This window comes from Erpetoichthys calabaricus, chromosome 11, assembly GCF_900747795.2.
Source record: "Erpetoichthys calabaricus chromosome 11, fErpCal1.3, whole genome shotgun sequence".
Taxonomy (NCBI): domain Eukaryota; kingdom Metazoa; phylum Chordata; class Cladistia; order Polypteriformes; family Polypteridae; genus Erpetoichthys; species Erpetoichthys calabaricus.
Window position 1 is genome coordinate 73,916,569 of NC_041404.2, and position 21,091 is coordinate 73,937,659.

A 21,091-nucleotide genomic window follows, 5' to 3' on the forward strand; every position below is an offset into this window, starting at 1 on the left:
CTTAGGGGTTGGTGGTAGGATTGGCGTGGTGCTGAGGTGTCACCCACTGCACTCGGGTCCCAATCCAGGTGGTTCATCGTGTGGTGGGTGCGCCAACGTGCTCTCAGTGTACAGTCCAAACCTCAATCTAACCGGAGTACAAGCAATATACATTAGAGCAACTAATGGTATTATTCAGAAATCAGGACTACAGATTTGTAATCACAGTAAAGTGTTTTATTACCACACACAACTCTCCATACATTTCACCATATACAGTGATCCCTCGCTATATCATGCTTCAACTTTCGCGGCTTCACTCTATCGCGATTTTTTCTCATACACGCTTATGTCACTATGCATGCGCTTTCTGAGAACTTTTATCTAAGCCCGACGATGGCTCCTAAATGTGCTGCTTTTTCTAAGCCTTCTGACAATGAAACTAAGAAGGAAGATGCTTACCATCCAGGAGAAGGTGAAACTCTTGGATATGATCAAAGATGGCAATACCCTACAAAAGCCTCCTCACGCATATGAAAAGACAGCGCCTGCAACTGCCTATCAAGATGTTCTTCAGCCGCACACCCAGACACCCACTGCCTACTCTTAGTACTCCTTCAGAGGAAGAAGACAATGACGTACCTGCTGAAGATACTGCACCACCTGAAGACTCTCCTACTGAGGTCGTGTCTTCATAGATTAGTGGTTGTGTATAAGAACAGTGTGTGTGTGTAATTAAATGTACAGTACAATAATAATAATATGATATTTGTAACATCTAATATGTCTTATTTTCTCTTATTTTGTCTAATATATTGGGTAATACGAGTGTAATGGTGACTAAAGGGTGTTATTTCATGTCTAGAGGGCTCTAATAATGTTAAAAAACGTATTTAGAAGGTTGTAAACAGGTTTTCTATACTCTAACTGTGAAAATATTTGATTTATAAATAAAGAATCCTACTTCGCGAAAATTCATTTATCGCGGTAGAGTCTGGAATGGATTAACCGTGATAAACGAGGGTTCACTGTATTACTGGGCACACAATGCAAATACTTTTAAATTGTAAAAAAAAAAATCAGGACACCCACTATGTGACTTTGATTGTGCAAACATGTGTAACCATGTGCAACATTGCAGAGCAGAACACATATATCAGATATCCGATCGGTCCATGAGTGTTCAGGAATCTGATTGCTTGGGGGAAAAAACTGTTACACATTCTAATGGTAAGGGCCCGAATGCTTCAGTACCTTTTTTCCAATGGCAGAAGTGTAAACAGTGAGTGTGAAGGGTGTGTTGGGTCATTCACAATGCTGGTGGCTTTGTGAATGCAGCGTGTGGTGTAAATGTCCATGATGGAAGGAAGAGAGATACAGATGATCGATGAGATCTCTTGCTAAAACTGAAGAGGGGACTCTTGTGAGACTATGGGGGTATTTTGCTCAGAAGGAAAATCTAACAAGCATGAGGCAACAGAACACGTCTCCATTTTATTTGTTTCATTGTTGTCTAGGAGAAACCCTAAAGATACTAAGGAGATCTCTTTTGTGATTTTCCATTCCTATGGCATCTGCCAGGATGGGATGACATGTGAGCTTTGTCATTTTACAAACTAATTCCCCTTTTACCCACTGAATCTCATGTTTGTATGTTTTTAAGAGAAGCTTTAGGTTTAAACGTCTTGGATTACCAGAAATTGAGAAATCTTTACATAGCTCTTTAAACACAGTGCACCAGACAAAGAACTTTCCAATTAAGTTTATTTACAGTATGCTAAAGTAAATCATTAGCCAAAGTTAAACATTTTTCACTGCCAATACAAAAGGCCATCACCATACAGTTCAGTTTAGCTAACTACTTAACAATAGGCCTCTTAAAGGCAGGTAGACACACAGACGTGCTCAAGACAACGCCTATTTGTTTGTCATCATGAAAGGGACGCCATTTAGCAGTTTTGGCTGCGATGTTTTTTGAGCTGCCTTGTTAAATACCTCCATTGCAGGAAAGCAAGAGTGAATATGACTCTAGAGTTGCAGCTTTTATTTTTCTTCGGTTTTGTATTAGGAGATATACAGTATTAGTATTTTTTTTGCTGTGTTATTTAACTAAGCTGTTACCTGGAAAAACAATAAAGGCACCATGAGAAAATAAACAAGATCTCTGAAATGATACTAATAATAATAATTCATTACATTTATATAGCGCTTTTCTCAGTACTCAAAGCGCTATCCACACAGGGAGGAACCGAGAAGCGAACCCACAACCTTCCACAGTCTCCTTACTGCAAAGCAGCAGCATTACCACTGCGCCACCTGTGAGGACAACTAAGAGCAAAAACAAGGGGAATCACAAGAAGAGCCAAAGAGAGAATAAAGTAAAGGAAAGAAAGAGACCCCCACATCCAGAAAGAGAACGCAACTGGCTAAAATGACGCTTTGTGACAGCGCCCCTTCCTTTATCACTCAGACTTAATGGATGTAAATGAATCTTTCACTAATAAGTTTCTGCATCACTAATATGTTGGAATTCTATGGAGAAGCAACAAAATGTGATATTATCTACCTTGATTTTTCAGAACACTTTTAATGAGGTACAACATGAAAGGCTGGCAGTCACACTAAAAGAAGTGGGCATTCACGACACACTGTGTAGGTGGGTATAAAATTGGTTTAAACGCCAGGAACAAAAGGTCATGGTGAGAGGAACCTTTTCAGATTAGGATGATGTTAAAAGTGCTGTCCCTCAGGGAATAGTGATGGGGCCATTTTAATATAAATAATCTAGATTAAAATATAAACTAGATGAAAGGGCAGATAATGTAGAATGAGCTAAATTTTTACAGAGGGACTTGCACAACATACAGGCATGGCCAGATTTGTGGCAGATGAAGTTTAATGTAAAAAAATACAAGGTATAACACAAAAAGTTAGATCTGAATACCCACTGGGAAGTCTGAAAGTTGAAAGTAATCTTTAGGAGAAGGATCTAGGAGTCATAGTGGACTCATCACTGTCTACATCTAGACAGTGTACAGAAGCAAGCAAGATGGACACTAGGATGTTAGGTTATACAGCACAATGTGTGGAGTACAAGTCAAAGGAGGTTATAACTTAAGCTACGTAACACACTAGTGAGGCCTCACCTGGAGTACTGAATCGAACCTTTTTAGTTTAAGGAAACAGAGATGAATGCTTTTTGTAGACGATGTGGTTCTGTTGGCTTCATCAGGCTGTGAACTTCAGGATGCATTGGGACATTTTGTGACTGAGTGTGAAGTGGCAGGGATGAATATCAGCACCACCAAATCTGAAGCCATGGTCCTCAGTAGGAAAAAGATGGACTGTCTTCTCCGAATGGGAGGTAAGTTACTGGCTGTAACTTTAAATACCTTGGGGTCTTGTTCACGAGTGAAGGGAAAAGGTATAGCGTGATTGACAGATGAATGGAGGAGGTGAGCGCAGTTATGCGGTTGCTATACTGATCCATAGTGGCAAAGAAGGGGCTGAATCATAAGGCAAAACTCTCGATTTACCAGTTGACCTACGTCCTTACCCTCACCTATGGTCGTGAGGTTTGGGTAATGACTGAAAAAAATGGGATTGTGGGCATTGTTATGTATATTGTGTTAGTGGATCTACTTTTTTGTGGTGTATGTATACTGTTAACCATTATGTGTGTGTATGCGCATTGATATGTTTTCTTGGTAATACAACAAGTAAATAAAAAGAAAAACATGGAAAGCGGTTATGATACAGCGTTTCTCAATTTTATATAATGTGTAAGACACAAAAACTGGCGACAAGGTTTACATGCACCTTTGTTTTCACCATACAATCGAACCAAAAACTGAATTTGTACAGAGCTATTTGAGAGCTATTTCAAGAAAGCAACGGGGAGAAACGAGCATCGAAAAGCAGGTGCATTCGCAGGAGTCTCTTTACCCAGGATATGCAGCGCAAAGAGGAGCTGTGAGTAAAACAAATTAAACAACCAAAAAAAAAAAAAAGTGAACAGTGTAGAGAAGAAAATGTCTGGTTGTGTGGGGAAAATGGACAGTTTTGATAGTTCGGTGGAGGACTGGGCCATGAATGTTGAAAGACTAGAACAGTACTGCCTGGCGAACGAGATTAATGACGGAAAGAAAGTTGTCGTGTTACTTAGCTTAATGGGAACTAGAACCTACAACTTGCTTTGCAGTTTAGTGGAACCAGCGAAACCAGCCGAGAAAAACATTCAACCAAATAGTGGGAGTCCTGCAAAATCATTTGAACCCTAAACCGCTTGTAATTGCAGAGCGTTTTCACTTTCATAAACGTAACCAAACAAAGACGGAGACTGTAACGGAGTACGTAGCAGAACTGAGAAGGCTCGCAGAGCACTGTGATATTGGAGAAAACTTGTCAGATTCTTTAAGAGACAGGCTTGTGTGTGGATTGCACAATGAAAATATACAAAAACGACTCTTGACTGAGCGTACATTAACCCTGCCTCATGCTGTAGAAATTGCAGTCTCAATGGAGACCGCCGCTAAAGATACTCTGAAGCTGCAGCAGAAGATCGCGACAGAGTGTAACGCACATAAATTGGAAGCGACACATGCGAGAAATGCGCCCTGCTACAGATGTGGGAAAAAGTCACACAACGCTTTGGAGTGCGGGTTTAAAAACAAAGTGTGTCGTCAATGTCAGAAATCAGGGCATATTCAGAAAATGTGTAAAACCCGCCCACGTGACAAAAAGTTTGCAAAGAATAAACAGAAACATAAAAACGTGCACGAAATGAATACTACCACATCAGACTCTTCTGAACATGAGCTAGCTTGCTTTGATATCTATGCACTTAAAGAGGCCGACAGAGGAATCTTGTGGGTGTCCCTTGAAGTGGAAGGCGTGCCTTTTAAGATGGAGCTGGACACAGGATCAGCCCTGTCAGTGATCTGCTATAAGGATTATAAGGAACATTTTGCATCCTGGAGACAGTCCCTGTAATGTTGAAAACATACAGTATACTGGTGAGAAAATAGCACCCTTGGGAACAATTAACGTAAATGTGAAATATGCAGGGAAAACAAATACATTGCCACTTTGTGTAATTAAAAAAGGGGGCGTACCACTGTTGGGATGTGAGTACCTGAAGAAAATACAGTTGGACTGGCAGTCAATCAAAGCCATGCAAACCTTAGAAAAATCAAACAACCAGTCCATAAATAACAGTTTTAAAGAGCTACTTTCACAGTATGCACAGGTTTTTTGGGATGGCATTGGCACATTAAAACATATGAAAGCACAGATTGTATTAGAAGATAAAGCAGTGCCAAGGTTTCACAAGGCAAGGCCAGTGCCATATGCCCTACGCCCCAAAGTAGAAGCAGAATTGCAAAGACTAGAAAGGGAAGGCATACTGACAAAAGTGGAATGGTCTGAATGGGCGACACCAATTGTACCAGTCGTAAAGGGTGAAGGCACTGTGCGCATATGTGGTGACTTTAAGGTGACAGTGAACCCAGTGTTAAAAACTGAACATTATCCCTTACCCCGTATAGATGATATATTTGCTTCTCTGGACAAAGGAGAAAAGTTTTCAAAAATTGACCTTGCACAAGCATACCTACAAATGGAAGTAGAGAACTCATCCAAAAAGTATTTGACTATTAACACTATTAAAGGCCTGTACCAGTATAACCGTTTGGTTTTTGGAATTGCTTCAGCATCAGCCGTATGGCAGAAGGCCATAGAACAAGTCTTACAGGGCATTCCTGGCACTCAGTGCTACCTTGATGACATTCTTGTTACAAGGGCTGATGTTCGGGAGCATGTAGAGAATCTAGGAAAAGTCCTGAACAGATTAGCAGACTTTGGCTTGAGAGTAAACAAAAACAAGTGTGAATTTTTCAAAAATGCCATTGAGTATTGTGGACACCAAATTGATAAAGAAGGCTTACATAAATGTAAAAACAAAATTGAAGCCGTCCTGAAAGCACCGAAACCCCAAAATGTATCTCAACTGCAGTCATTTTTGGGACTGGTTAATTATTATCACAATTTCCATCCAAATTTTTCGAATGTTTTGCATCCTTTAAACAGTTTGCTGCGCAGTGAAACAGCATGGTGCTGGACTAAAGACTGTGAGTGTGCGTACAAAGAGGCAAAAACTCTTGTAACATCTGACAATGTGCTAACTCATTATGACCCCAACTTACCACTCCAGCTTGCATGTGATGCCTCTCCTTATAAGTTCACTGATGGGACGGAACGGCCAATTGCCTTTGCCTCAAGATCCTCAACTCCTGTAGAGCGTAATTATGCCCAAATTGATAGAGAAGCCCTTAGTTTGGTTTGGGTAGTTAAGAAGTTTAACCAATATTTATATGGGAGACATTTTACCTTGCTGACTGATCATCGACCATTGTTGTCCATCTTTAATCTATGTAAAGGTGTCCCAGGTATGGCTGCTGCACGACTTCAACGATGGGCATTATTTCTTGGGGCCCACACTTACACTATTGCATTCAAAGGTACAGAGCATCATGGTAATGCTGATGGACTGTCGCGGCCTCCATTGAAGTTATCACACCCCAGGAATTTAGCGGAACCAGTAGACATGTTCCAAATGGCTCAGGTAGACTCATTGCCAGTCACGTGCTCTGACATCTAGCGAGAGACGCGCTGTGACCCAACACTTTCTAAAGTTTATGAACTGACAGTTAAAGGCTGGCCATCCAAGGGCAATGCAACTTTATCAGCCTACTCATCACGACGTGACCAACTGTCTGTAAGTCAAGGTTGCATTTTGTGGGGCACACGTGTTATAATTCCGCCAAAAACTTCACACCAAGGTCCTTGAGGTGCTACATGAAGGGCACTTAGGGGTAGTAAAGATGAAGAACTTGGCTCACAGCTATGTCTGGTGGCCTGGCATTGATCACCAGCTGGAAGACCTCACAAAGACATGTAATGGGTGCCGGTAGACTCAAAGGTCACCAGCGTCTGCACCACTTCACCCCTGGGAATGGCCCACCACCCCATGGCAGCGCATACACATTGACTATGCAGGCCCATTCTTTGTTAAGATGTTTCTTATTGTTGTAGATGCCCACTCTAAGTGGCCAGAGGTTTTCTATACCACTAAAGCACCTGCCATAAAGACTGTGGAACTCCTACGTAACTTGTTCTCGCGTACAGGAGTACCAGAACAAATAGTAAGTGATAATGGAAGTCAGTTCTTCTCTGAGGAATTTAAAACCTTCCTCAGGAAAAATGGAATACAACACATTACCACAGCACCATACCACCCTGCAACGAATGGTCTTGCTGAGCGTTTTGTGCAGTCCTTCAAACAGTCCATTAAAGCAATGTCCTCTGAAGGAATATCACTACAGCACAAAGTATCCAAGTTTTTACTGGCTTATCGTAACAGCACCCATTTGACTACCGAACAAACACCTGCAATGCTTTTTCTAGGCATCCCCTGAGATCCCGCCTGGACTTGATGAAACCTGACCTACATAGGCATGTCCAACAGAAGCAGGCCACCTGGAATCAGAGTCAAAAGTCACAAACCCTGCGTACCTTTTGTGTGGGTCAGAGAGTTTTGGCTCGCGATTATCGTAACAATGGCCGGTCATGGCAGCAAGGTGTCATTGCCTCACAGACAGAACCACTTATTTATACTGTAGACATTGGGGATGATGTCGTCTGGCGTCGACATACAGATCAATTGTTAGACACTACTCCTTCTGATAGCCACCAACAGGAAGAAATTGCACAGTCAACTTCATTGCAGGACATGGCTGTAACAGAGTGTGATGGTCAGGAGTCCACTATCACCACAGACAACCAGGAAACACCGCAACCTGAGAGTCAGGACTCAGTTGGTAGTTCTAGCTCAACATGCACTAGACGTTACCCTGACAGAGTTAGGAAACCTCCTAAAAGATTTGAATGTTAAATTTTATATGCCTTTATAGTTAAAAATATTTGTGAGAATATATGTATATTATTTTTTTTTTTGATACTAGGGGGCTTCGCCCCCTGCTCGCTTCGCTCGCCAACCCCCGTATTTGGTTTTCCGGATACACACTTTTAAGATTGTTTTGTCTTTGAATTGTTGCTATTTCATTAGTTTCACTTTTATTTCAGAACTTCTGTAAAAACAATATTTGTAATCTTGTGAGTCCCAATATGCTGAATCTTTTTAATGAGGTCAGGATAGGTTTCTCTGTTTGGAATTTCAGCACAGACAAAACGATCTACATCATAAACATTTAATAATTTTTTTTTTACAAAGTAACAAAGTAAGTAGAGTTCTGCATTGGACTCCTGTCTGTAAAGTTGTGCTATTTTCCTCTCACAGTTCCAAAAGTACATGGGTTTACCAAGGTGATACCCCAGCTTTTGTCTAGGTTTTTGTATAAGGGCTAGACAGAACGTTTTTGACTCCTGGGGTAAATTTATGTTTTTAAATAAGCAGACAGATAAATATATATACATTAACAAAGTAACCAATAAATGCATGTGTGGTAAACTCCGTTTTTGAAATTCTCAAGATTCTTTATTTGTCACATGCATAGTTATACAGGACAACATGCAGTGAAATGCATCCTGATCCGCTTATAAAAAACTGCAAAGTTAGAAGAATATCAGTTAGATTAATAAAAAGTCATAGATCGAAAGATAACAGTATAGTAGAACATAATAAATAAGTAAAATTATGTGAATAAAATAGAATTAATTGTTAAGGTGCAATAGTGTAGTAATTATTGTGCCAAACCAAAGTTAGACTGGTGCATAGTTAAATGAGGCAGTTTGTTTGTTTGCGCTACTGCAATCTTTACTTTTTTATATTTTTTAATTTTCCTACTTTCATATCCTTTAACTTTCTCCACATGTGTATAGCGCCAACATTTTTTTTTTTTGAGTCTTTCTAATTTCCCTGGTTTCATAGTCTCTAACCTGCTCTGCATGTGTTTAGCGCCAACGTTTGTAAACATCTCTATGAAGTTCTACTTTGTCTTTTACTCACTGTCATTTAATTCTGAGCCGGATTGGACATGCTTTTTTTTCAATTCCACTTGTTCCGGGCTGATAATTACTTTCCTTATTTTCTAAATTTGCACCTCAATTATTCTTTTTTGCTCTTTTTTTCTGTCCAACGCATTTGAGTCTCTTTTCTCCGCGCTTTTCTTTATTCTTTGTTTAATCGTCAACGTTTCATTTCTTCCCTATTCATTTAATTTCTTCCCTATTCATTTCTACCATATTGACCTTATACACTTTATATGCACTGAGAGCCCTGGAGCTGTATGTGCTGCATGACTGCCTTTACACTACTGATTTGTTTTTTTTGATATTGCTTGTAAGTAGGGTGTGTCTTGCAAGACTCTCGTTCTATGTTCCCGTGAGACGCACCGTGGCAGGTCTCTTTCGTCTCACAGGTTTTTAAATTATCTTCCGAGAAAGATCACGTATCGTAGACTATCAGGACAGGGGACAGGATTTCTTTTTATAATAGATAGATAGCTTCAGTGCTGTGTGGGAGGAGTTGTTATGTATATTGTGTTAGTGGATCTACTTTTTTGTGGTGTATGTATACTGTTAACCATTATGTGTGCATATGCGCATTGATATAAGTTTTCTTGGTAATACAACAAGTAAATAAAAAGAAAAACATGGAAAGCGGTTATGATACAGCGTTTCTCAATTTTATATAAGGTAGAATGTGTAAGACACAACAGGCACAATCAGCCAAAATGAGGTTTCTCCACATTGTTCCCTTGGCTCTCCCTTAGAGACAGGGTGAGAAGCACAAACACAGAGTAGAGCCTCTGATCCTCCGCATCAAGAGGATCCAATTGAGGTGGTTCAGGCATCTGATACGGACACACCCCACCACATAACCGGACACCTTCCTGTGGAAGTTTTACAGGCACAAGAAATACCCAGGGCTTGCTGGGAGGATTATATCTCCTAGATGGCCTGGGAATGCCTTGGGATCCCACAGTGTGAGTTGGCAAGCATGGCTTAGGAAAAGGGACATATGGGCTTCACTGCTAAGACTGTTGCCCCACGACCCAGCTTTGGATAAGCAGTGGAAAATGAATCAATGAATGAATCAACAAATGAATCAATGAATGAAAGATTAAGAGGTGACATAATCAAAGTGTTTAAAATTACAAAAGGAATTAGTACAGTTGATCGTAGTTGTTACTTTCAAAGAAATACTGCAGCAAATTCACAGGCATATGGTTGGAAACTTGTTAAGGGTGAAGTTTGAATGAATGTTAGAAAGTTAGGAAAAACATGGACACAGTGAATAAATCAACAAGTAGTGTGGTACACAGAAGGAGTTTAGGAATCTTCAGATCTCAACTTGATGTTCTTTTGGACAGTCAAGGTGAACAGGGTTGGTAAGCTTGTTGGGTTGAATGGCCTGCTCTCATCAAAATTGTTCTAATGTTTGAGCTCATGAAATTAAATGCCAGTCTTGCTTTCCTGGTCTACAAAAATTCACATCTCCTGTGGCACGTATCATTAATAGAGTGCAGCAACTTTATTCCTGACATTTAACCAGTGCAGTTATCACGTAACATGTTAGAATTTGACCGTCCCAGGAAGTGCAACTTTAATTTTATGGTAAGTGTTCACCAGGGGCCTCTCTAAGAGGTTACATTAATGTGAAAACTGACATCTAGATTAGAAATGTATTTTGTTTGATTGTTTTGCATTTTAAATCTAAATTAATGAGTGAACATATCAGTTTCCCAAGGGAATCCGAATACATTCTTTCACCGCCTTCATTCTTTTTCCTTTTTATCTACTTGCCAAAGTTTTCTTTTTTGATTTGTTGTTGAGTGTTGAAATATTGAGTTAATTTCCTGAGGGAAGGTCCTATATCAAGTAAAGCTGGAATGATTTCTTAAGTTTACTCCACCTCTTTGCTTAATCAATAAATCATATTTTTAAGATCTTCTGTTTTAAACAGTTCACTATTGTAAGCCTGAGAATTATTAAGCCCAGCAAGACACTGAAAAACAGGAAGCTTCAAAAGAGATTGTCAATAAACAACACAAACAAATGTTGATATCCTACCTTGACCATTTTTAGCATCTCGAGTGACGATGACAAATCCAAAACCTTCATCTGGCTGACGTAGCAGCTCTATCTCCCGTGCCTCTTGCGCCCAGGGTTCAGTTGGTGAGCGGCTCTCAACCTTTGCGGCCTGCCAGGAAGCGTCTTTCTCCTTCTCCTTTTCTTTCTCCTTCTCCTTTTCTTCTTTTGTTTCAGGTTCAGGATTTTTGGCAGGTGGTGTCATCCAGTCACGTGGTTCCAGAGTGAGAGTGACAGGAACCGGATCTAGGAAGCTGGTACTCTTTACTAAGTCCAGTGGTGACTTCATGCCCTCCTGTGTAGGGCTACATAGAAGAAGTTGACCTGATGGAACAGCTAAAAGAAGATCTTCAGGACTGTGCTTTTTCAGCTCAATTGATGTCTCTGCTCCACAGTTGACACTTGGTGGTGCACCTCTCAGCCCAGGGTCCGTGGGACTGTGTCCACTAGACTGCGTTCCTGTGACATACATTGAAGCTCCAGCCCCTGGAGAAACTGAGAACAAATAAAACGATACATTTCTCATCTCTGAGCAAAAACTTTACACCGAACTGCTATTTGCACTCTTTAATAAAAACACAGCAAGTCAAAGAGAGCAAACCTCACCATCGCGGTAGACCAAGAGCACCACATCTCCCTGTCGTATCTGCTCTTGCAGGACCCTCTCCACCTGGGCAGCAGTGAGGCACTGAATGTCAGCTCCATTGATTTTCATGATGGCATCACCTTGCTCCAAGCATCGGCACTGCCTGTGGTCCCATACCCGGCTCACCACTACCGTGTGACCTCCTGGCCCACCTGCGGTTACAGTGAAGCCTGGTCCCTTCTCGCTCTGGCTAATTGGCACAGGGATGAGCTCTCTAGTCACTGGTGGCACTTGTGCATATGAAGATGGGTAGCTATTGCCTGGACAGCCATCAAAGGCACAACCTCTGGCACCACAGTCCATCTCCGCACATTCCACAGAGCCTCCTGAAAATGACTGCTGTGTTGATTGGGTGAATGAACCAACGTCAGGAGCTGCTGGTCTGCTATTTTTTACATCTGCTACCAGGACACTTTTCTGTGCTCCATGGGAGATTTTGTTGGCAGTACAAGCAACAGCTGGTGGAGCAGCCAGTAATGAGTTGTTGTTTTGGTTCTGTGACTGAACTTGATTGGGCCTACAAATAGAAAAGATAGAACATTTGAGCAGAGAAGCCTAAAGCAAAAACAGAGAAAGAAGTGAGATAGTAATGGTGAGAACATTAGTGGAGAACCAGACAAATGAAAAAAGAGGGCCCAGTTCTGACCTTTGCTCCCAGGGAGACAGCACATTGACTGCACTTTCTGAACTGGATGTCAGCTCCTCTGTGTGAGTGACAACCAGATGTCCAGGCATTTGGCCGAGTGTCACTTCAGATGAAGGCTGCTTGTTGTTATTGATGCTATCCATATTGGTTTCCTGCTGACTGGTAGGTGTTGTGGGATATCCATTTACACTGATAGAAGCATTGGATAACCTCTCTTCAGGTTGTAGGGTTTCACTCATTAAGGGGGTCTCTACTTTGGTCTTTGGGAAACCATCTGGGTTGTACAACATTGGATAGCCTCGTCTCAATACCAAATTCACGCTGTGCCCAACTGGAACTGATTTGAGTATTTCAACAACATCCTTATGTGACAATCCTAAAACACAGGTTTCATTGATGAAGACCAAGATATCAGCTGTAAAGACAATACAACAACACATAACATTGTTAAACTTCTAACAGGTCTAAACAGGTTTCCAGAAGTTATGTCAAACACGATTTTCACTTTTCCTTCTCTCTCATTTCTTCTCCTCCTGTACTCCTTCCAGACAAGCTTTTCCGTCCTCTATACCTGACTGCAACTCGCCTTTGTGAGGCAGAGTAGCTACTTTTATCTCAAACCCATGAGTACTTCCAGTGTCAGGGCATTACCCATAAGAAATACTTCCGGGTCAAGTGGAAGCCCCACAGAGTAGAGATCATGAACTCCTGCAGCACCCCCTGGTGGGTCCAACAGCTGCTTTACAGGACTATAGCTCCCAGCAAGCCCTACAGGTGTTCATATGGGTACCGTAGCCAAGGGTGCTGCCTCCTAGCATGTCAAGGGAGCAAGTGGTCCAAATAAATCATCTCCCCCTGTTCCTCCATTACACTGGCCTCCCAGCCGGATAAGGCTTTTTATTCCATCCCTGTTGGGATGCCAATGTACCCACTTCCAAGATGACATCTGTCAGTCTTCTGGCTGAGACAGGACATACCCTATCATTCTTCTTGGCCATTCACTATGCTGGCCTCCCAACCAGGTAAGGGATCACACATCATCCTAGTCAGGATGCCAGCTCCTGCCTGCCATCCATCAAAGCATTTTTCTAATATTTTTAGTGCAAATTCAGATTTACATACAAAATCAAGTTACAGACATTGTCAGCAACAGCACTCGTTTCTAACTCAAGGGTCATACATTTGTTAGGACATGAAATTGCATTTTATTTCACTGTTTTTTTTGAGCATGACTTATTTTTACAAAAATATTTAATAAACAACATACTGTAATAACTGACTCTTTGAGGAAGTAAAAAAAATGTAAATGCTTCAACTTTCAAATCAGTTAACTAAGTCCATGAATGTGCCTGAATGTGAATCCATGCATACATTTTCTAACTTGCTGTTTATTAAGTTACCTGCCAGGAACTTGGCTGATGAACCTACACAAGAAGAAGAAATCGGACTTCCGGGCTTCTTGCAATGGTTCCCCAGCATGATCAAAGATCTTATGACCAAGCAGGTGATGTCAGAAGTTTAAAATTATATTGTGGTTGATATTTATTTAAGCACATTTTAAAATATTAATATTGTTTTGAAAGTATTTTATTACTTTTCAACCCTCCATGTTGTTTTTACAAGCATAGTTGTCCCCATGTTGGTTAAGGTGAGAATATCTGTTTGTGTTTGCGTTATTTAAGATGGTCCATGCTTTTGGATTCATATACTGTAAAAGCAAATGGTGAGTTATGCACTGAAAATAAACAGGGAGAGTTTTGTTTATTACAGTTACAACCTCATGCTTTTGTTATTTACACTCTGAGTTATGCTTTTCATTTGTTTTTTAATTTTCAGGCTTTCTGAGATTTCTTTATGAACCTTGGCCTATTTATTCAACTATTCCCATGTGTATCCCTACCTTCCTTGTCTCTTATCCCATTGCCTTTTATTAGGGTGACCAGATATCCTATTGTTATGTACTGCATCCCATTTAATAACTGGAATATAGCAACATTTTTAGTAGGCTAGCCATTTAATAAACTGTTTGATTCAATATACTGTACATCTAAAACACGTATGAAATTCCAAGGAGAACCCCCCACCACCTCGCTCTTCAATTTAATACAAGTGTAACAGTACGCATGAAACTCCAAACTGAGGACTTCTATTCAATATACGCCTAAAATATTTGTAGACCTATACTTGATCGCTTAGTTAATAAGTTGTGTCTCATTTTGGGGTAATGAAAATCTGGTCATCCTATGTTTTACTGTTTTCCATTAGGCATGCTCCAGTTTCCAGTACTTGGCTTGGAATCCTGACTCTTGCCATACAGAACAAGGCCAAAGAGAGAAGGGTTCAGCACGTCTAGCTGAGAAGTCAGCAGCACTGCTCCCCAAAATTGTGTACCTCGGCTTTAAGACATGCAGCTGCCTAACCGTCCTGGAGACCAGGACTAATGAAAGGACTAGGGCTGCCCAGACATCGGAGCCACTAGAGGGAGTTCTAGCCTAGTGACTTCTGTGCAGAAGGTAATTCCCTAAACTCCATTCATCCATTATCCAACCCGCTATATCCTAACTACAGGGTCATGGGGGTCTGCTGGAGCCAATCCCAGCCAACACAGGGTGTAAGGCAAGAAACAAACCTCAGGCAGGGCGCCAGCCCACCGCAGGGCACACACACACACCAAGCACACTCACACACACCAAGCACACACTAGGGACAATTTAGAATCGCCAATGCACTTAACCTGCATGACCTGTGGGAGGAAACCCACGCAGACACGGGGAGAACATGCAAACTCCACACAGGGAGGACCTGGGAAGCGAACCCAGGTCTTCTTACTGCGAGGCAGCAGCACTACCACTGCGCCACCGTGCCACCTTAATTCCCTAAACTGACATCATAAAAAGTTTTAACATTGCCACCGAGCCAGAAACATATTGAGTTAGCACTTAGCTGGTAGAAGCAGAAGCTCTCAGAAATGGGAGGTGGATAAAAGAGTTCCGGGGTCCTACTGTGGTGGGCAATTGGAAACGCCATGACTTTAGGCAAACAGACACTTGAATTAGTGTACGTAGGCCCAGAGGGACTTGTTTTTCTTTCAGTACTTGGTCTTTCCCTCTTTGCTTATTGCAACCTTCTAGTCATTTTACAATAAACCTTTAATTTTTCTATACATTTGCCTCCTTGGCATCAATCTGGGTAAGAGGGGTTACTCCGAGAATCCTCCCTTATGTTACATTAGAAAGAAGCAGGAGCACGTGATGTCTGCTTTCTAATTGTATATCAGTGGAATAGCAAAACTGCACACTTGGCAGTTCCAGAGAGGCTCCAGAATCCCTCACTAACAGTGCTAAACACAGACAACCTCAGTGTAATTATATTGTCTGACCCTGGTTGTGCTGTACATTAATTAGCTCAGCTCCAAAGCAACACTGGGAACAGGTCACCCACCCGGTACTCCGCCACACTGGGGCAGAGCCTCAGACATGTACTGTCACACCACAGCCTTACTGGGTTTGAGAAGCACAGGGACAGGCAGGCATGCCGGCAGGTGGGCAGATAAATGTACCATATAGAGTGTGATTGTGCAATGATACCCCGGTTATATGGAGTACCCATCGGTTTAGAGGGATTAGGAATTTAATTTAATCTGGGATTAGTCTGCATTAATCTCTGCTAATCTCTTCCATTTTACACAAAACATGCTGCAGAGCAAAGGATAAGGGAATGAACAGGAAGTATGAATGAAAGTGGCCTCCCATAATAAGTGAGGCAGATGTGAACAAGTGGCGACCAGAGAGACAAAGCAGAATGGGTTGTGAAGGAGGGTGAGGTGCTCACAGGCCATAGACATACAGTTGTAGATAGAAGGTGTAGTTTGATATTGATATAAAATGCACTAATCAACAGTGTACTGGACTGTGAACTCCTGTCTCCTCAATACAACCTCAGCCAGTCTGAGAAGGCAAAGCAGGAAACGGAGAAAAAGCAAAAAAACACAAGAAGAATGTGCAGATCTTTAAAATTGACAGAATACAGCTCCCTCTAGTGGACACAATGCAATATGACTCAAACTGGCCATTACAAAGGAGGCAGTTTACTGAAGAAATACAGTAGCATTCAGTCCTAGAGGTGCATGATGATAGGTTATGATTTTTACACTCAGCCAGGTAAAAGCTCATTCTCACTTATCTGCTCTAACCCACCATTAAATCAAATCCCCAGCCCCTCTTCATACCTGTCTGTAAAGACACAGGTCCTCCAGGGCTGACGCTGTACACCTGCAGAAACTCCTGAGGTCGACTGCCTCCCACAATGTTGAAGCCAAAGCCACGAGGACCCTTGCAGAGGCGTGTATGAATGGAGTAGCCTTTTAGCTCAGAGGGGTTGTCTGTGAACATGGTTATCTCTGCAGGGAAGACACAGGGAAGATGACATGAAGCCAGGACCAGAGAGGGGGTTCAGCTGCTTAGCTCTTATAGTGATGGTTTCATCAGCAAACATAGTGATTAAAATATAAATTTAGCACATTTCATATTGCAACAATGAGCAAATTTGCAACACATGACTGATCCCTTTAACAAATTACCACACCTTTCATTAAAACTAGGACATCACATCAATCTCCACAAAACACATAAACAGCACAAGGCTGCTCCATAAAGCATCTTGTTTCAGTTTGAGCTTTTTATGGTCCATTCATGCATAACACTTGTATTCCATTTCAGGGTCTTAATGGCCATTTTCTATAACTGGAATAGTCCTGAACAGGGAGGAGGGACTTGTGCAGTAGTCCATTGCAGAAACACACAAATTTACAGACACTTAAACAGGGCCAGTTCATAGGTGCATGCCAAACTTGCACACATGCCTCTCAGATAAGGGAGAAAAACTGTTTGGCTAAAAACACACACACACAGAATCAGGGAGAACACGCAGACACCACAGAATGACCACTGCAGGGTGAGAGCCTAGTCTCCTGGGGCTGTGAGAATGCAGTGTTACTAAGTGCTGTGCCACCGTGCTGCCCACCATAGTTATCGCTATTATAAGCACAGCTGGAGTTCTGTATTGTGACCTCCTCGAGTTGTCTGTCACTGCTGGACCTTGCTAGTTTGTTTAGAACATATAAAATTTTCAATTGTAGTAGAGGTATTGTCATGTGTTCAGAGTATAGTGACATTCTTACTTGTATGTCCAACCAACATCCAGTAACATGGTTAATAAGAATGTGTTAAAATATGTCATTATTTCATTTGGCCATCTAGTTACATACCTAATATGTCAGCTCCTTCTTGCATCTGGTGAATATTTTCAGGTTTTTATGGCAGTGAGGTGAGGTTACGGACAGAAGCTGGAAATTAAATTTGGTTTTGAAAGAGAAGTAGAGTGCCTATAAAAAGTATTCACCCCCTTGGAAGTTTTCACATTTTACTGTTATACAACATTGAATCACAATGGATTTAATTTGGTCTTTTTGACATTAACCAACAAAAAAAGACCCTTTAATGTCAAAATGTAAAAAGATCTCTGCAAAATGGTCTAAACTATTTACTCAATTTAGTCAATACAGAATGTTTTCCATATACACACACACACACACACACACACACACACACACATATATATATATATATATACTAGCTGTGTAAACCCGTGCTGTAAAAAGTCCTAGAAACTATTGAGATCATCAGGCAAAAAAACTGAAATGTGGAGATGTCAGGTAATTCAAAGGAACTACTCTGGGCATCTCTCTCCTAGGAGGATTCGTGTTGCTGATGTGCTCGCATCACTTGTGCGTTAGCAGTGAGTGGAAAAGTTAAAGGGATACCGTTTTGCCGATGTTAGCAGCTAAGTGACTTTGTCTTTCTTCTGAGGTTTCATTTTGCTGACGTGTTGGCCCCGCTTGTGTATTAGTAGGTAAGCAAGTTTTCTTTTTCCTCAGAGGTGGAGCCCTTATCCCGACTTCACCTCTCACTTCCCGGCCGGATAGACACACACACTTCCACGTGTAGACATTTAAATATAAGATTCGTAAAAGCAGTCTGCCTTGCACAGACCCCTCAGGGTCTCCATTAATGCCCACACCTCATATGCAGCATTCTCCTCTTGTCCACACTTATTTATGTCCTGAAATCCCATTCCATGACTTACTGCTGATGACAATGGCTTCTATCCTGATGAATAAACGTCAGTGGGGAACCGAATGCCAGGCTTTTTGAAAGACTCAGTACGTTGTATATAAATAATTGTGTTTAAATACCATATTTTATATAATTGTATAAATGTTGCATGCTAAGTATGCTTTGATTTATTTAGTATTGTATTTTAGTCAGGAGATGTACAAGTATGAATTTCATAGCACAATATACACAATAATAAACTTGGCTAAACTATATCATGCAGTATACTTGTAGTCATCTACTATTTCAGCTCCATTTCCAAAAACTTCAGCAATTTTTGTGCAGTCTTCCCATTCTAAAGCCATCCTTTCTTCTCACGTAGAATTCTGTTTTGCAGGTAGTCTTCCAGCTTATTTCTCAATATGCTTTTTTATCTTTAAAAATGGAATCCAAATATAAAGCAAACTAACTGTGCAATGCTGTGCACGAGCAATCTGGGAAAAAAACTGTATAAAAAATAATCTTATCTGCCACTTCATTTTCAGACTTACTGCACCACATAATCAGGGATCCACAGTAAAAACATTTTCCTTAATTCATGTAGAGAGGATGAACAAATTCTCTCAGAACCAACACAAGTTAGGACACTGTTTTGTGCATTTACTAATTCTATGTTACAATTTTTGGTGTGTTTGCATATAATATGAACAGCAACTACTGCAATAGGCAGGTCTGTCTGTCTGTCTGTCTGTATTAAACAACTCAGCTCCCAATGAACCAATTTTGTGGAAACTTGGCACACTTATAGATTTTTCAGAGCAACTCCATTTTTGTTGAGGTGTCTTGGCTAAAGCACGCTCTACACATTCTTGAAATTTCTCCTATTGAGAAGAACTGGCAAATTTACATACTCATTTGTCTTAAAACAGTGAAAAATTCTTTGCCACTTAATTATGAATTACTTTACTGTTTCAGCTTTAACTTAAAAACGGTTATGTCAGCCTGTACATTTTATAATGTTTTGCTTCCATTAATTCATTTGACAGCCACCCCCAACAGTAAAGTAGTGAAACCCCTTCAATTGTGTGCACTGAAGCAAGTATACCTAGAAACAGGATGCAGGATGAGGCGGTTCAGATGTAGGTGAGGTCGAATGACCAAGTGTTACCATGTAAGGAAGATATGATACTAGATTTGTATGTATTTATTCAATGTATTCTTTACCAGATTTATTTAATGTATTAATTACCATGCAAGATAAGTATTGCTCCTTAGCAGAATGGAGGGGCAGGTTTTGTTACCTCTGCCCCATCCCATGCTCATCTCTGCAGCTGCATGGTGTCTTGCACAAATCTCAGTCACAGCAGCTCACTTCTCCTGTTCCTTGAAATGATATGATGTTTATGCCCATAAAAGTAAAAAAAATCATCTTAACAAATGCAGAAATGTATAAAAGATGGCACAGTTACAATTTATGCTACAGTGACTAAGTGTGTAATCAGTGTTTCTATTACATAATGAAGTACATCTACTTAGCTACTTTACTGAAGTACTTTTTTCAACTCTTTGTACTTTACTTGAGTAAATTTCAGTTAAGGCTACTTTTACTTTACTCCACTACATTTTTAGGTGAAATAGCATACTTTTTATTTCATGACATTTTCCAGCAAGTGCTTGCTACTCGTTACACAGACCAGATTGTATAAATTCATAAAAGAGATCTATCAGGTATGTTATCAACTTATAATTTATAGTACATCATTCAAAAATAAAAGCACCATAACGTGCCTTCCATTGCTCATTTTGTAGGTCATTCCCATGCTTCTTCCTCACTGTTGAGAAATGGAAACTGAATGTGCACTTTCTACATGGTTGTGTTTGAAAACATCGCCTAAAGAAATCATGTTTCAAGAATTCACCTTCAGATTTAAAGAAGCATGTTGAAGTAAGCGTTTTTTTTCACTTCTTAAGCCATCTCATATGGAGACCCTGAGTCTTTTTAATCTTGTGTGGATAACATTTTATGGGCACAAGTAGTACAGTACCTTGAGACCACAGGTTATACGAACAATATGTTGTATACTGAAGATATTGTGGCAGCCCTTACAAGCACAATTGCTGATATGCTAGGATGAGCCCAGCTGTAAAAGTCTCTGATTAATTGGTGAAGACAGTTTTGGAGTTCCAGCAAGATTTCATGGCTTGTGAGGGGTGAAGAGAGTGACGCCAAGGTCGTGCTGTCACTTGTTATGTGGGGGTTAATAAAAGTGGTGTCAGTGTTCCTTCAAGCAGAGATAAATATTTTTGTTGCTATCTTATGGAATTTGAGTTCAAGGAAAGCTAACAGAAAACTACCTTGCTGACCAGAGTCTACTAGGGAAAGGGTCCTCAGCTCTTCTCCTAGAGGTCTGCAGTAATTGCAAATTTTTACTTTGACCAAATTTTCAGTTAGAACCCATTTATTTACTACTAAAATAATGTTTTCATTTTAGTTAACTTGCTTGTTACAATTTACAACACTTAATTGCCTATTTCACTTTTAAATAGTTGTATTCATGTTTTAATTGTTGCCTTTTTTAACCAGCCACCAGTTAATAA

The 21,091-nt window shown here is 40.7% G+C and overlaps 1 protein-coding gene across 3 annotated transcripts in view; it reads right to left on the reverse strand.

Annotated features, from left to right (window-relative positions):
• The window catches only part of LOC114660582 (membrane-associated guanylate kinase, WW and PDZ domain-containing protein 3-like), a 184,878-nt gene that overhangs the window by 79,229 nt on the left and 84,558 nt on the right, over positions 1-21,091 (reverse strand). For all 3 annotated transcript variants that reach the window (XM_028813356.2, XM_051933584.1, XM_051933585.1), the window contains 4 exons: positions 16,609-16,779; positions 12,381-12,795; positions 11,695-12,251; positions 11,071-11,583 (listed from right to left, as the gene is read on the reverse strand). In XM_028813356.2, the coding sequence (XP_028669189.1) occupies positions 11,071-11,583; positions 11,695-12,251; positions 12,381-12,795; positions 16,609-16,779 (1,656 nt within the window). The remainder of the gene's footprint in view (positions 1-11,070; positions 11,584-11,694; positions 12,252-12,380; positions 12,796-16,608; positions 16,780-21,091) is intronic.